The sequence below is a fragment of the Diabrotica undecimpunctata genome, chromosome 2, assembly GCF_040954645.1.
Source record: "Diabrotica undecimpunctata isolate CICGRU chromosome 2, icDiaUnde3, whole genome shotgun sequence".
Classification (NCBI taxonomy): domain Eukaryota; kingdom Metazoa; phylum Arthropoda; class Insecta; order Coleoptera; family Chrysomelidae; genus Diabrotica; species Diabrotica undecimpunctata.
The window spans coordinates 11,664,419-11,682,898 of NC_092804.1; the positions used below are offsets into that span (position 1 = coordinate 11,664,419).

Sequence of the window (18,480 nt, forward strand, 5' to 3'; positions counted from 1 at the left end):
TCTGTAATGGGAATGGTAGGGCTGCTAGTAGAGAATATCGCAGGAGATTTCCTAATCGTCGAACTCCCAGTCATCCAACATTTGGGTCAGTTTTTAATTATTTGCGAGAAAATGGCACTTTTCCTAGTGGAACAACAGAGCGACATGTAGATGAAGCGCAGGAAGATGACATTATGGACGCCGTTACTATGAACCCTACAATAAGCACTAGACAAGTAAGTCGAGAACTCAATGTTACTCAATCAAAAGTAAGTAGAGTCTTACAAAAAAATAATCTATACCCATATCACATTCAAATGGTTCAGCGACTACATGCTGGAGATGAGATCGATAGGTTGGAATTTTGTAGATGGATTAACAATAATTGACCAACGCTATACAGGACACTATTTACAGATGAAGCCCAATTTACCAGAGACGGGATAAATAATTCACAAAATTCACATGTGTGGACAGAAGAAAATCCCCATGCTATTCGAGAACGTCGTTCTCAATTAAGGTTTACGGTTAACGTGTGGATTGGTGTCATAAATAACCAATTAGTAGGTCCTCACTTTTTTGATGGTCCTTTAACAGGGCAGGTTTATTTGAACTTTCTACAAAATATTTTGCCGAATTTGCTTTCCAACGCGAACGTTGCTATCCGAGGGATGTATTTTCAGCATGATGGGGCACCCCCACACTTTTTACTGGCAGTGAGACAACATCTCAATAATGTTTATGGAAACAGGTGGATAGGACGTGCAGGTCCTATTTCGTGGCCTTCAAGATCCCCTGATTTCAATCCCGTTGATTACCATATTTGGGGACGATTGAAGCAACTAGTTTACGCAGTGAATATTAATAACCGACAACAATTAATTGATAGAATTATACATTGTTGTAATACTATTAGAAACGATCCCCAGAGTATCCGTAATTCAATACGTCAATTAACAATTCGGCAACAAAAATGTGTACAGGCTGCAGGGTTCCATTTCGAAAATCTATTTTGAATTATTTTTATTTTGTTACCATTATTGTATCTTTTCCAGTTCTAATTTATGGGTTTATCATAACTATGTACATATTTTTAGTTTTTTTTTTAAATTGTTCTTCGTTATTGTTAGTAGTTACTGTTTTTTGTTGTGCAGTGACTAAGTTTATCATTTCAATTAAAATGTTTGAAATTTATAACATTTGTTTAAATTAATTACTTACCTTATAATTTGATACTTCATTATGGTTGTTCTATTTTTGGTAAGATTTGATCGTTCACTAAAAATTTAATAAAAGTGCGACAACATTGTCGCATATGTCGTTTTCATTGGCTATTTATGTAGTTTGAAAATCACTTATTGCATTTTAAAAAAAATATATACAGGGTGTAATATTTAATACGAATCCCTAAATTAATTTTTCCAAAGCCAGTCCTGGAATTTTTTAGTTTAGCTAATACCAGTCGAATGCTTGATAGTAGTGTACTGTATCATGCAAAAATTTAAAAAATCAAATGAGCCGTATAAACACTACAGTAAAATGAAATAAATGGTCAATTACACAAATCACCCTGTTAATTAATAAAGAAGAGGAGTTGACATTTTTTAGTGGCCACATGATATGCTCCCTGGGAGGGACTCTACATATGGTAGAAGTATGTAAAGTTCCTCATGACTCACCGTGTATAGCGTGTAATGAGTGTTAATGCTTATGATCACCATACAGGGTGATTTTTCGATCTTGCCCATTTCTTTAGTTATTTGTTACATACGAACCACACTGTATAGTTTTTCATATTCACTTACATACAGGGTGGGTGACTGAAAACAGTCCACCTTGATATTTGAGGAGGTGGATTCCAAAAGGTCTTAAGTCAAAAAAGTAAATTTTTCAGGAACTATTTTTTTCTATGTTTAAGAATATAATTAAATGTTACTTTGGAATAGAATCAGTCATGTAATTTGCAGGTTCAAATTCTTGTTCCAAGACAATTGAAAGTAAGATTTGAACACAAAATCATGGCTTTTAAGAAGTTAAACATTTGTTGTCTATAAGATGTCAGCAACGGTTTAATAACTATCTATTAATTTTTATTTATCATTATTCACATTTTTGTCAAAATTTTAAAAGTAAAGTTGAAAAATCTTTCAAATAAAAGGCTCTAGTTCATCATACACTACAGTATTATTATCGTTCGAACCATTTTGCACATTAGTAAGTGCAGTATTATAAAAGTCTTTTGAACTTTCAGATAATAAAATAAATTTGAGAAATTTTTCCACATCTTTTTTCTTCTTTTCACTTACATGATTCACTAATGGCATAGACTTCACTGTACTGTACACTCCCAGCAAATTGCATCCTTTTTTATAACTTTAAAAGTACTAGAATCACCACAGTATGTATTTTTAGCTTCAATGTCTTTATTACTTTTATTTGAACATGAAAAAACTCGTTGTTAACGCATCAAAAAAGGGAGCTTCTTCAATAAAACTCGTTTTGCAGCATCTATGAAATCAAAAAGTTCCCAGTCTTTTCCTAAAACTTTAACTGTAGCTGAAGATGCAAACACTTTGTAGTACTCGTCTGGTTCAACTATTGTTTTTTTTTCTTCTAAATATTTTTTCAAAACGTCCAAATACTCAATCAGGAGGCATATAGCTGTGTCCCCTGATTGGAAAGCAATGCTGAATATCACTAAACGCTCTGGAAGTCTGCACATAACTAAGTAGGAAACCCAAAACATTTTGATTTTTATTTTGTCCACTGCAAGCATTAGAAAACAGTTGAAGTGTCAATGATTTCGCTGGAACATTTTTAAACTTGTCTTCCAAAATCCCCAAAAAGTTATACAGAGCTGAAACTACTTCATTAGAGCCTCGCCCACTCTGGTTTTCTGTCCATGTGTACACAAAAGTGTTAGTAGAATCTTGTGTATCTTCCATCAATACAAACGAAGGTTATAAACCCAAATTTGTCGAGAATAAAATACCTCACCAACTCTTAGTTTTGGAAGGGGCTGGTTTTGTTCCATATCAAAAGATACCTTAACTACATTAGCTTCTGTTCTTTTAAGCAGTTTATACAATTTCTTAGCTCGTAACTTGTGCAATCTGTACTTAGTAATAAGGAAGCTTTTTCTTGAAGGTCTTTGCATAAATTTATTTCACTTTTTGTTAGATCACAAAATGAACAAACGTCTGTCTTTGGACTGCCAAAATTTAGATTGAATTTCGTCTGGTAGATCTTGAAGAAATTTGAGTAAGTTGCAAGTGACTTCCTATGTTCTTTTTGAGTGTATTTCCAAATACGCCACAATTTTTTAATAGATAACTCAGAGCTAAGGTAACCGCCGACGCTCTTACCCCGACCTTATGACTTTCACAGCACTTTAATGATTTTATGAAATCAATATTGAGCTGTACTTGAATCTTTGGGTTTTATTCTAGCTCCACCTCGCTTTTCACGAGAATATTCTCCTGACTCTTTTAAAGCTTTAACTAATCTATTCAATCTTTTTGATGAAAATTGTGTGATGGACAGGAATGTAGAATTGACAGCTGGAATCGCGCACGCGCAAACACTCAACAGCTGACTTAAGCCTGTTAAGAAAAGAACAAGGCATGACTAAAGCACTTTTGGAAAACATTACTGATTTGTAATCTGTATAGAATACTTGACTTAAGCTGTTATGGCATGAATTGTTTTTCTAATGTTAGAAATGATGCTCTAGAATCAGATCCAACTAAAACCTCAAAATGTGAATAAAAAAATGGCTTAAGCCCTTTTGGAATCCACCTCTTTATTTGTTAATATTCATTAGATTTTGTTAAAATGCTGACACGTTGATTTTTATTCGAGATAACACCTTTATTTTAAATAAACTATTCACTGAACTCAGTCACAACTATAATACCCCAGACTATCTGTGAAAAAATCATCGACTTTAAAGGTTCTAAAAGGTATATGAGGGACAGCTGATGGCAAATCCTTAAAAACGTACAGCTGATTTTATTTTTAGGCCAATTAAGTTGGTTTTTTACTCGACACAACGTCAAACTCATTATTTTGCTCATAACTTAAAAAATTGTCTATTTAGAGACTTGGCGTTAACAGACAACTTTTTCAGAAAAAAAGATACACAAAATGATGTTTGCTAAATTAAAATCGGTTAATAAACAAAAAAAGAATATTGCGAAATGACTAACAAAATCGCTGTTTTTGAATATTGTTCATAAATGTTTTATTGTTTATTAAAATTTTTCTAAATGTACCTGCACTTAAGGGCCGTATGGCTTTTGAATTGTGTGCAAAAGATGGGTCATATCCGTTGAATAAATAGTTTTTGCGAAATTTAATTTGTTTATAAGATTTTTTTGAAAAATGAGCTAGAATCTATGGCTGGTCCAAATAATTTGGATGAATTGACCTCAAAAATCCGGGACTTTTTTCTTCGCTAAGACTTACACTAATATCCTATGAAAACAAGTTTAAAAAAATTAGATTTATGTACACACAAAATAGATCTCTTTTTTTTTTAATTACTGTTAGTGATTGTTAGTCACTGTTTTAGCAAATAAAATTATTAAAGCACTAAAGGGCCAGCCGCGCTCTTCAAAAATTCCAACACAGTTTCAAAATAGAGCTCTCGGAAAAAATTACATACCTCGGTGTACAACATTAAAATAACATTTATCGTATTTTCATTGCAAAATTATCCTGAACAAAGCACTAAATGACTAAAGCATGTACAAATCTTTTCTTAAGTAGCCTTTTTATTGTCATTTTTGATTTATTTATTTAAATTATAATTATTTTACATAAATGTTATTTATAAACATTATTAAATTGTTACTTATAAACAATTTTTCCATATACTCTTCATCAATTTGAACAAATCAGTTTTTTGGTATCAAAAAAATTATTTTTAGAACAAAAAATCGTATATATATATATATATATATATATATATATATATATATATATATATATATATATATATATATATATATAAGTAAAATGTAATGGGATGTCTCGCAAAAGAAAACCAAAAAATGTATATTGATGGAAGGCAACCGTATATACGTATTTCTGACTATTGGTTTCCATTCCTATTCCTTTTCCCAGGTAGCTGTAGCTTCCTCCGTGGTTACTGTTAGTTGTTGTCCTGGAAACCATCAGGGTCTTCTAACTCTAATGCCACAAAGTGGTCGGATTGCTCCTGTAGTGATCCTTTCCCAAGTTAACATGCTCCTTTTCACTTGCCTGCACCGTACTGAAGACGACCAATAGTCAAAAATGCGTATATACGGTTGCCTTCCATCAATATACCTTTTTTGGTTTTCTGTTTTGCGAGATCTGTCATTACATATTAATTGAATTTGATTCGCATATTTATTATAGTCCAGGTAGTATAGGCACACTGGCTAGGAAAAAGATTCTTATTTCATATTGTTGCACAATCTTACTTGAAAAATAGCCCTCTTATAACAAAAATACATGTTTCCAAAAGAAAATGATGGCCAAAATGTGTTTAAACAATTTTATTTAAACAAATTGTAAAATTAAATGTTTTGTCCCGAACAAGTTTTTTAGGTTAATTGGCTCATTCTGAATCAAGGCTCGATAACTCAATGAAAAATTAATATTTTTAGGTTTAACAATCATCAAATTAAACTAAAACTCAAACGCAAACATTATAGCTATGGATTATTTTCAAATGAATTAATGTAATGTCGCATACAGAGTAACACTATTTACATAAATCATAAAATAACGTCCTCGATCGCCCTTTGATAAAAACGATACAACGTCGCCACTTCTCCCGGATTAAAAAAACGTTTTGGCATCGAGATGATACAATATATCATTCGGGACAGCTTAACTATGCCTTTTGTAGTATGCACAGTAGAGATGTTGATTATCGTTACTATGGCGCATTTGTTATAAATCGATACCTCAGTCATATGATTAGGAATCGTTTTTAAATAATCGTTTTTCTATCGTATTTCTCTTTACCTAAATTAATCGTTTTTCTGTTTATTTTGATTATTATTATAACATCAAATAAAACACTGTTTTTAATTTCCATAGAATATACTCGACTAGACATATTTCGCTGAAATATCAGCCTCTTCAGAAGTATTATAATTTTTCTTCTGAATAATACTTCTGGAGATGCAAGCAGATATTTCGGAGAAATATATCAAGTTGGCTACATTCTGTGGAAGTTAAAATCATTTTTCTATTTTATGTTTTATGTTATATTATTGAACAGAATTTCCATGAAGTAATAACCAATTACATAAATCGTTTATTTTGATTACTTTTTGATTACAGTTTGATTGTGTTTGTTACTCCAGTCACTGTGGAGGAAAAGAGGTCAATACCTCTAAATTATTTATAACTGAATCGATTTTGCTAAAAATTTGGAATTAGGCTTATCTTACCTCCCTCTTCAAAATTTATATAATCGCTAGGTGAGCTTTTTATTTTTAAGGGGTGAAATCACCCCTTATTGAAAATAATGAAAAAAATTTATATTAAAGCATTTTATGGATTTAAATCGTGTTAAATTAGGTAATTGAAATATTGTCAATTATAATAATGGATATTGTGTACATTCTCAACCCTTAAATAATCTTAAAAACCACCCCTTTTAATAAAAATACTTGTAAAAAATCGTTTAACAGGTTCAAACGCTTTTGTAGTGCATTTATATCATCTACAATATAATTCTGTGCTTATATAAAATAATTTTGGTTGATTGCAACACTTCAACCCTTAAAAACTACCACATATGTCAAAATATATAAAAAAATCGTTTTAAACAACTTCAAAAGTTTTTAATGTACATTTATATTCAAAAATTCCTTTCTTATCAATAAAATATTTTTTGATTGGTTGCTTATTTTCAACCCTTAAAAACCACCTATATGCTCACGAACTAAATCCCCTTTGGTAAATGTCTAAATAAAAAAATTAAGTATACTCATGATGTTTTTATTGTAAAAAATTATGCATGAAAATACTTTACATTAGAAAGTATACAAAATATATTTACAATAATAAAAATTATTTACAATATATCAAATTATTCATTGTCTGAAACGTCATTCTCGTCGTGTTCTAACTCCACCTCTTCGTCTATTGCAGGACAGTTTTGACAATTGTCGCCAGAGCATGTTCCACACGTAGCATTGCAAAATAGACCTAGTCTACGACAGCCACACGCTGAGCCGCAACCCTTTTTGAAATTGCAAAAAATCATTTTCAATAGTTCTTCTGGTGCTGGTGAACTTTTCATTTTTATTGGTTGTAAAATATCATCACTCTTGAACCATCCCCAATCCGTTATATCAATCTCTTTGTTTCCAAGCCATATCTGAGTTTGTAAATAAACTCTTTTGATATGCTCATCCAGGGCACTTACAGTTGGTATAAGAGATGATAATTATTTAACTGCACTATTTTTAGTTGTGGCTTTAATAAAGTATTCGTATCGCGTTTGTTCAAGTAATGATGAATAATCTTCGACCTTATTCATTTTGTTCATGTGGGTGTCTTTGGCAAGGCCATACAGCAAAATTGTACAGTATCTCCCAGCTTCTAAAATGTCTTCGAGATCTGAAGTACTCCTGTCATTGGCACTTATTGGCGGCTTGCCCACGCAACTTCAAAGAAGTGTCGCCTCTCTGTGTTCGTTAGTTCTCTGAAGCAGATATTCAGTTTAGAGGTGCCTATATTATATACATAACATATATATATATATATATATATATATATATATATATATATATATATATGTATATATATGTATGTATTATATATGTATGTATGTATGTATTATATACATAACATATATATATATATATATATATATATATATATATATATATATATGTATGTATTATATACATATTTGTGTGAGTGTTAGTGTGTCTGTTACCAGTTTTTCGAATATACTTGAATAAAGCATTTATATATACAGAAAATAAGTTGATGCTCCAAAATATAAATAACATGCTCCAAAATTTTTTTAGAATAACTCCGTTAATTTTTAAGCTACAGTGTCCATTAAAAAAATATTTTGAAGGTAATTTCAAAAGCTACAAGACTAAGTAGATTAAAATTCTTTCTTTTTAAATAGTAAAGGGCCAAAGTGCTGATTACAGGTGTGTCAGCCGCTGTATCTCAAACTTCATTTGGCTATTTCTCTGAGCTACAACAAAAATAAAAAAATCAAAACTTTGTTAAGAAAAAAAAACTACATTTTGGTATAGACCCATTTTTCACGTATCTCTTATAGTTTTAGATTTATTTTGAAAAAATGTAAATTTTTAGATAATTAAAAAAAAAGATTTTTTAATTTAAACATGATTTTTTCAAAAAATACGCATTTTAAACAGGCTAAACTTTTAAAACTTATATAGCTTATATTATAACTATAACTTAAATAATACTAAAAAAAATGAATTGTAGATGATATACGTTTAATTTCTATTCTGATCGAAATAGTGTTACTTATACTGCTCGTTTTTTTTTAAACGCTAGAGTAATTCAAATTATTTCCTTCGTATTTCGCTTTGTTTTAATCGAAATGGCTTTTAACATAGCTCATTTTAAAGGTTTTTTCTAGCAAAAAGTGTTGTACGAGTTTTTATCAAAAAAGATGTCCATTTTCCGATATTTGATGTTAAATGCATCGAGTATAGTATCCCAAAAATAAAAAGTCATCTTCAAACAATTATAAATCGCTTAGTATTGTACTTATAAAACTTAATAAAAAAACAATCTCTTTGTTTTTTTATAAGCTTTATTTTTGTTCATTATAGATTTTTCAATAAAACGCTTTGTTTTTGAGTTATTAGTTATTCGTACAAAATCATTGGAAAACATGTTTTTTTTTGCGAAAAGTTTACTTTTTCAAGTGCGTATAACTCAAAAAGTATTGATTTAGCGAAAAAAATTTATATGACATTTTTTGTTTAAAATTTGATTCTCTATCAATTCCCGGGGTTATTTTGAGTGTAAAAAGTTCAACCCCCTAGATGGGGTGCCAACCACTCCAAGGGTAGAAGCACATATCGGCACCATATAACTTATGTTTTTTGAGTAATTTACTACCTACTGTAAAAATTTCAGATAAATCGGTGCAGTTATAAAAAATTTAAAGGGAAAATGCCACAGTAACTGGACTATGTATGTTGTTTGACTGTAATTTGGACACTATTTTAGAATTTTTGGAGTTGATATTGGGTAAATTGGTATTCCCTTCTTCAGAGTCTCTTTTAACATAATGACGAATATGTAATTCAAAAATCTCTCTCACATTGTCTGTCAAGTAGTTATTGAAGACGAGAGCCTGATGGGACGCTGGAGCCGAATTTCCAAGGGATGTATCCTGGACATCTTTCTTTTCCGTGTTCCTGGTTAGGTCAGTAAAGAGAAATAGCAGCTGAAAAAATCTTATACAGGTTTTTGAAGGTTCTAAATGGTACGAGGGGTAGCTAATGAAAAATCCGTGAAGACGTACAGCTGATTTTGCTTTGTTTTCTTTTTAAACAATCATAAAAAGTAAAAAAAAGTCATTGTGTGCCTATAAAACGTTTCTTATAAATTTTAGAGAAAAATGGTTCAAATAAACGTTTTAGATCTTCAAAAGTTCTTTAATTTGTGAGTTTTTAAATTAAAATACATAAACAATTGATCGAGATAATTACAAAACATCGTTATTTTAAATGTTAATAACTGTTTTTTGAATAATGACATATAATATAACTACTTGACATTATGGCAATTAATGAGTTATTGAGGTGTGCTAGATCTCGAATGCTAGATGTGTGTATTGTAGCCTTTACCAGTCTTATTAGTTTGCAAATTTATGTTGAATTCATCCACGACTTCGTACAGTTTATTTTTTATGGAAGGTAATCTACAATAAATTCATTGGTTTTTCTACTATTTGTCGTTTAAAAAAAAATTGGTCTATGGTGTTTAGTTACTACATTCTAAGGTATCTTTTTTTACAGCAAATAATTCCGGTATGTTGCTACTCCGTGATTTGTTCCTCATATTGAAAGATATATGAAAGAGAACGAGAAACGTCAATAAACGTACTTTAACCTTTAATTGTGGCCTATTCCCATTTAAATAGTAATCGATTTGTTAAGTAAGAAACTAGCCCGAGTCTGCTATGCAATAAGATCTGTGTCGAAGGAAATCAATTTAGCATCTTCTAAAATATCATATTTTTCTTTGTTCGAGTCTCATCTTCGATATGGTCTTCCTTTTTGAGGTTCTCGTATAGCTGCCCAATCTGATGTTATTTTTAAATTACAAAAAAGAGCAATACGGTATCTTTTTGGCCTCAGTAGAATAACGCATTGCAGAAGCTACTTCAATTCTCAAGGGACCAAGGAAAAGGGACGGGATAACATTTGAATATGCAGGAAAGAGAGTGGTTCCAAAGAAATGCGTGAGATATTTAGGGATGACTCTGAGTCAAAACGAAAAGTGGGGGGAGCACGTAAAAGCGGTGACTCAAAGAGTTGCGGTGAGATCCGCCGCATTGGGTGGGATCATGCCCAACATCGGAGGGCCCAAAACTGAGAGGAGGAGGGCTCTTCATTCTGTTGTGCAGCTGCGCCTGTCTGGAGTTCTGCAGTTTTAACAAAGGCTTACAGAAAGCAGCTCACCCGAGCAGATAGGAAGAGTCTATTGAGGGTGGCGTGTGCATACAGAACAGTTTCTGCCGAGGCATTAGGAGTTATCACCGGGTGTACTCCGATGCACGTGCTAGTGAAGGAAAGAGGAAGAATATACAAGAGAAGAAATGAAGACATAGCAACAGAACGTTTAAAAAAAGAAGAAAGGGAAAGGTCCATAATGGTGTGGCAAGAGGAATGGAATGAGATGAGAAGGGTGGCGCAGTGGACGAAGTCGTTGATTCCTAATCTGAGAAGATGGATGGATTGCGGGCACCGGCGTTTGGATTATTTTCTGACGCAGATGCTCACAGGACATGGTTGCTTTAGGGCATACCTTTACAGATTTGGAAAGGCAGAAAATGACAAATGCCTGTATTGTGAAATATCGGACAATGTCGCACACACTCTATTGGTATGCGATAGATTGATAGGTGAGAGGAGTCTGCTTGAGAGAGAGCTAGGAAGTAGGGTGCAATCAGTCACGGAACTGGTGGAGGAGATGCTTAGGTCGTCAGATCGGTGAAGAGCAGTTCAGGGATATGTGAGGAGAACATTGGAAAGAAAGGAACAAGAAGAAAGGCGACCCGAAGGTAGGCAGGATGCCCAGCAGGACCAAGCAAGAAGATAAGGCAGAATGAGAAGGGGTGAGATTGAACATCAACAGGGAGGAATAGAGGGAGAGAAGAGTTCCGTCGTAATGGGAAAGTGCTAGAATGTGTGAGAATTGTGCGTGAATGAAAGATCGGGTGAATGCCTTGCCGATGTTGCGTCCCAATCAGGGCGATCCGGCCGGTAATTCACCGCTGAGGAGGGTTTTTTTTTTAGCAGGTAGGTCTCTGGCACTGACGGCGATGGTGTCCGAACAACGCTAGCGCGCGGCCTCGGATATCATCGTGGCCACGCTGGAAGAGTCCTGCATAACCGAGGCTGGAAGGCGGTTCTGCCCACCTTCTAGGACCGAAGTATGTTTCGAACATTTGGACCACCTCCCCCCTCATAAAAGAAGAAAAAAAAAAAGAAGCTACTTCAGAAATCACGAGATTTTAACTTTTTCCTCTTTATATATTTTAGAAACTGTTTGCTTAATTCGTAAACACGTGGAAGAGATTCTTAACGAATAACCTTAGATTAAATCTAAGCGAATAACTAAGTAATTACCGTACGTTTATATACAAGTACTAAAATATTTTTATGTATATTTGGGCATCACATGCAACAACTTTTAGGTTTTACCTATTATGCAATTTGCAATTACTTTAAATTTTGCAATGAATTGTGTATTTTATTATCTTTTATTTTGATATATTGACGATTTATGTAATTTTAGTAAATTTTAAATTGTTATTGTTATTTTTTTGACTTTTTGTAAGCTTTGTCCATAAAATCATACAATTTTCAGTGACAATAAAGCATATTTCTATTCTATTCTAAATACAGGTCTAATAAATCAATTCCTTTTTAATTTAGTTCTTGATAAGTTTATGCTTAAAAGCGGTAAACAACGAATAGTTACTTTTGTAACAACTTTATACTTCAAATAACATTTTTGTTTCAGGAAAAATGTGATAACGATGGTACATGGAACAATAACTGCGAACAATCACTGGAAGAAGATAAAGAAAATGTTCAGTTAAATTCCAATTGTGTCTTAGTACAAAACGAAAACGAAGTAAGAAAGAATCTACAACGTTTGCGATTTTTTTTTTGAGATTCAGCCTTTATTTTGATACAGTTGTAGTGTATAGTTATAAGGAGGCTGTTTAATGCAGATTTTTCGTTTGTTTTGTATGCTAACTACGCTGTTTCGGATTTTCAAAAGCCGTATTTTACTTTTTTGCTGTAATTCTAACATAGGAATATTTTAATAGCACATTACTGTGATATCATGACTAAAGTCTTTTAGGTTATGTTGATTCTAACCAAACCTCATTATCTATACAGTTTATACTTTTATTTTAGACTCTTCAGAAACGTATCATTTTTGTTAGTAGTTCCTTTTTACACTCTATGAATAATATTACAAACAGAGCAAACTGGTAGTTCGTAAAACGTTTTTTATTAATATTGCTCAGTGTTACGTGTAAAAATTTATAAACGTTAACGATAAGTCTTCGTTTCCCACGTGATATTTCTATTCCTTCGTATTTTTTTAGTGTATAATCTAGGTATATTTGAAAATGGAGATGGGGAACATCCCTGTAAAACACCTTCTGTTATATTGGAAGTTCCCAATGATTATTGTTCCTATTTTAATGAATGAACATTCATTTTCTTTGTATATAGTTTTTTTGACCTTTAATAATTTTTTCTTCGTTTCAAATTAGTGCATTGTTTCTTTGTTTCCTATGATTCTAACTTTGGTACTGAGTTATTAGCCTTCCGTACGTCCACAACTACCACAAGTATATCCTTGTTTTTTTGTTCTAGCAATTGCAGTATGTAAATGTGTAAATAATAGTCGATTACTAGTAGATTCATTGCATTAAATGCTCATAATCTCTTTGCCTACATAAATTACATTACAAAGTGCAACCTATTGAATGATTTTTTGTAAAAATCTAAAAATATCAATCTTTATTAATTTTTTTATTGATATAGTGAGCTAAAATCTGCTTAAACGCCTTTACTAGTTTAGTTTGAATTTTTTAAAGTGTAACGATGCCTGTTTGGCAACATTGACGCTAATATTAGCTTTTTCCTATTTTTCTTTTTGGTTTTAATTTTTTTTTAGACTCTGCCATTTGTCGAACCACTCGATTTAACTAGTAAAAGTGATAGTAACGACGTTATATTAGAAGACAAAAAACAAGCTTTTATTAATAAACTTGTTAGTTCTGAGATTCCACTTACTGATAGATCGGTAAGCATGAATTTTTGTTGTGTTTTTTTTTTAGTTGTGTACCTTTTAGTTAAGTGCTAGCGATAGAAGTAGAATTTGTTTTCTTTTTTGTTTAGTTAGCTATCGTATAGCATGTTTGTTTTTAGTATGTAAAAATAGATTTGAATTTGGTGGGAAAATGCATTAATCGAATTTTTTATAGTAAAATGATTAAAACTGGAGTAACTGGTTTTGCTATTTCTAGAATCAATTAAACTTTGTTATTTATATACCAAGGGCATTAAGTATGCCCGAGGGCGACTATCTTACAAATAAGAGGGCCTCTGGCCCGAGTGTTTGTAAGACGCTCGAGGGTATACACATCTATTAATGCCCACGGTGCATACAAACTTTTATGTCATACTAGTCTGTTATTGTATTCACAATCTAAATATTTTTAATAATTTAGAAAATTTATCGTGGTAGAGTGAGCAATATCGTCGTTAGGGTAATGATGTCATATATGATCATAAATGAACCTCTGCTGGTGTCAAAGCTTAAAAGTGAAAATGTCAAATGTAGCTATCACCGGATCTTCCAGGAATTGGCAGTTTTATGTGAATTCTAATACATAATCTTATGTACACCTAAGGGGAAAATAATCGGCTCAAAATAATTTTGCGAAAGTACGTCTCCTGTTTCAATCTAGAAAGTGTAAATTTAAAAACATTTTGTGTACAATCATTATTGAGTTTTAAAAAAGAATAATTTTTGGGTGAATCGGATGACCTATTGCAAATAAAGAAAGCAACAGGTAGAGAGAGGTCAGAATTTTGAGTCATTGAAATCGACACGTACCGACTTGTTTCGGTTAACAATCAGCTGTGTTCCTAGTGTATCGTCGGTACCAAGATACTGGTGATTATGTCTGCCGACAAGGAGGAGCCGTAAACGAATAGCAACGGAGAGAGATTATCGATTTCTTCTATCGAAATCTCTGAGAAATCGACATAGAGGCGTTTAGGGAGATCCGAAGGGTGGTTATCAGCGTTTGGAGAGTCAGAAAGAGACTGAAGGCAGCCAACCTGACATCAAAACAAGGAGCTACGGGTCCCAAGCTAACTGCAGCCCAGAAGCAAAGGTGATTAAAATTTGCTAGCGAATATCTGGATTTGGACGACTATTAATATTATTCTCCAACGAAAGTAGGATCTGCCTACACGGCAACGACAAGAGGCGTCGAGTCTATAGATGGCCAGGAGACCGATTTGCTCAACGTTTGTATAAGAGAACCTGCGTCATATGGAGACGGTTCTTGTATGTTTTGGGCAGGCATTTTCATGGATGGGAAAACCGAGTTGGTTTTCGTGCCTGGTGGAGGACGTGTAGGTGGTTTAACGGCGGATCGTTACATCAGAGACATTTTGAGACATATCCACCTATCTGACCGAGATCGGTATACCTACTATAAATTGGCGTGCGTTGAGCCAGTACTTAAATCCAATAGATCATGTCGAGGATGAGCTTAAAAGAAACTTTAGGCCTGTCCGGGACAGAAATCATGCACCAGGAAGCATAATGGAATTGAGAGCTGCGCTTAATGATCAATAGGAAGCAATGCCTCAAGTCTTTATTAGAAAAGTTATCCGATCCATGCGAAATTGATTGGAAAGTTCAATTAGGAGTAGGGGTGGTAATATCAAATACTGAAAAATAAAGAAATTCATTTTGTAATTGATGATTACTCTTTTCATAACGTCTTTCTTGCGTTCGCTTCAATGATGAATATTTAGGAAACTCTTAGCAGTTTTTGTAAGTTCAAGAATAAAGTTATTGTTTGCACATTACTTATTTTATATTCATACTTCTTACATTGAACCGGAGGTGTAATCTCAAATCTCGCTTTTGAGTCGAGTGTTTTGCACTCAAGTGTAGTTATAATAATTTAATTCCATATTTTGTAACTTTAGTAATAAATGTTATCAATTTTTTTGTCTTTGAGATATAGATAGTAGATATAATTTTTTTGTTCAGTTTTGCATTCCACGTTGTTATTTCTTCTCGCCGTTGTGTTGATGATGGCTACGTACCTAATCTTTTGTTTAAGGAATTTCTCTCGTATGAGAAGTATGTATGTACGAAGTTTCTTCTTCCAAGTCATCTCCTATACTGCTACGATTATAAAATAGATTCTCGTAATTTCCAAATTCATTTTTTGTTTCAGACTGACAGTTGTGTTTATCAGTTTATCTTACGATTTTTAGTTCGTTGTTTATTTTGTGTTTCTTTGACCATTATCATCTACAATACCAAGTATCTATCTTTAATCTATTCCTTATTCCAGCTCGTTTATCCATTTATTTTAATTAAATTCTCAACTGCACATACCGAAATGTCTCTGAATTCAAATACATTTAAATTAATTAATGTTTACAAACAATTATCAAAATCAGACGTGTTCCTTAGAAATAAGAAGTAAAGAATCTTCGTTGCTTGGACTATATGGCACCTTTGAATGGACAATTGCTCTTTCACGTCGTTTAACGATATAAATGAGTTAGTTATAAATAGAACTACAAAAATATGTTAAGGGAGAAGGCAGCTGAACTGAAGTGGATATTTACGGGCCACAACGCGAATCATAGGGGCGACGTACATTTGGAATACGCTAGTTCTAGGTAGATGGATTTTATTCAAAGAATGTAAATAACAATGTGAATAATATTGAATTAAAATGATAAAATTGATTAAAATAAATTCAAACATAGTTTAATATTATGTTGCTTTTCATATTGAATAATCTTCTTTATCAATATCAATCAATAATCATGTCTACGATTTCCTGAAACCTAATCTCTATGAAGATTCCTAATCCGAATGAAAACTAATCATTAGAATGCTTCCAATTTGTTAAATATTGTGGTTTCTAATGCCCATGTCTCACAACCATATAATGGTATAGAGACCACACATAACATTTCAGGACCTTCTTGCGAATATGCATCGACAGGTTACTGTTACATAAAACTGGTTTCCAGGTCATAAAAGCCTTACGTGATATTTCGATCCTGTTTCTTAATTTTATCCTTTTTCGTCACTCCTCTCATCCATCTAAGTATTCTTATTTCCGCCACATGCATTCGTTATTCCTCTTTCTTTTTAACTGCCCAACATTCAGTTCCATATATCATAGCTTATCATAAGACCTTGTAGCTGTTTTTTCTAGAATTTTCGCTTCAGCTTCATTCAATGGAATTTTTCTGTCGCACAACACACCATTCGTTTCCTTCCACTTCATGCATCAAATCCTAATTCTACTGCATTCATCTCCTTCTATTTGCAAAAAAGAAATTGTGGGAAATCGCATTTACAACAATTTGAGTTGTTACTATTTTGTAGAAACGTTTAAAATGGCCGAGATATTGAACAAAACTAATTTCTATATAACTAAAGTCTTACGCTCGCCCCTTTATCGCATACGAACGACCACATATATTGATGTCAGCAAACAATGAAGGAGTTTAAAAGTGTATAAAATATAATTCTCTCAATTTTTGTTTATTTACATTTATGTCGTATAGTTAATAATAAACGAGATAATTCGATAATTATCGATAATTATGCTTCCCCCCCCTTTCATTATTTTCTCCCTTAACTCGGAAAATATCGACCGCACAAAAAAAATTGTAAAATAGAAATTATAGGAAATCTTATTTGCAACCATTTTAGTTCTTACCGGTTCTCTGTTCATGTTTAACACGTAAAGTGCCATGGGGGATAAACGTTGTCCCCCATTTGCATATATTGTTTTCCATGCATGTGGACGTGGGGGACACATGCTGACCGACAGGTCAGTTCACACTTCTAGCCGCGTCTCACTGCGTTTGTTAGACAGATCCGTTTAAGATATATGTAAGCGGTGAGAGCATGTATTGGACAATATGGACCATTAATTGGTTTGGGTGTCAGAGAATTTTACGATAGGTTTGAAGAAGGATTTTCTACAATTAAAAAAATTTAATATTTTAGCATTTCAGAAATCTTTTTTTTAAGGTAAATGCATGTTTTTTAAAATAAGATAAACAATAAGATTTTGAACACTTATTGCAATACAGTTTTGGTTGGGGCTTTGTTTTTGGCAACTGTTTTTCCCGATTTTATTGAGAGTTCTGTGTAGCACACGGAACAGGATCGCCTTTTTTCGGTTTCTATAAGCTCGTGTTGATCTGTTTGGCTCGAATCGTCGACAGTAGGGCAGGTATCAAGTTTTGTAAGTCCTAAAACGTACATATATACTTATAATAGTATCATTTTTTTTAAATACACATTTTACTCTTTATGACTTCCTCACGAAATTCTGTGATGGTCATCTGGTTACTTTTTGATGTAATAAATAGGAATTCACAATAGTAGCGCCAATAACAAGCTCGATTGCCAACTTCCTATACCATTTAACTCCTCTACGTAGAGATGAATTATATGATTTCATCTGATCTAAAAACAATACAGTAACAAAAAAAAAATGTTTTTAAATAATAAAGTTACCTGATAAATCAGTATAGGCCTTATGTTTGTTGTATTCCATCACACTTTTGGGCTTCAATAATTCACCTGAACGTCTGTTGACCACCACCATTTCCGGTAAAAATTTTGTGTTTAGCGTAAGGATATTTTTCTTGTCCTTTCATTTTTCTACAAAAATGCCAGTATTACTTTCTTCTGCAATAACTTGTCCACGTTTTAATTTGACTTGCAAAACAGTTTTTGGGTTTAATTTTCTGTTACTACGAAGAGTTCCAATTATATGGGTATTATTCTCTAGCAATTTATGTGCCAATTCTATATATATATATATATATATATATATATATATATATATATATATATATATATATATATATATATATATATATATATATACCCGGTATTTAGGCGTTCCACGCCCTTCCGGTAGGGATCTATGGAGGAGTATCA

General features: G+C 32.6%; 1 protein-coding gene across 9 annotated transcripts in view; it reads left to right on the plus strand.

The window, feature by feature from the left end:
- Positions 1-18,480, plus strand: part of LOC140434185 (uncharacterized) — a 69,541-nt gene that overhangs the window by 9,694 nt on the left and 41,367 nt on the right. For 7 of the 9 annotated variants that reach the window (XM_072522259.1, XM_072522260.1, XM_072522257.1 and 4 more), the window contains exons 2-3: positions 12,244-12,357; positions 13,420-13,548. In XM_072522259.1, coding sequence (XP_072378360.1) covers positions 12,244-12,357; positions 13,420-13,548 — 243 coding nt within the window. The remainder of the gene's footprint in view (positions 1-12,243; positions 12,358-13,419; positions 13,549-18,480) is intronic. The other 2 variants (XM_072522261.1, XM_072522264.1) reach the window with 1 other exon arrangement.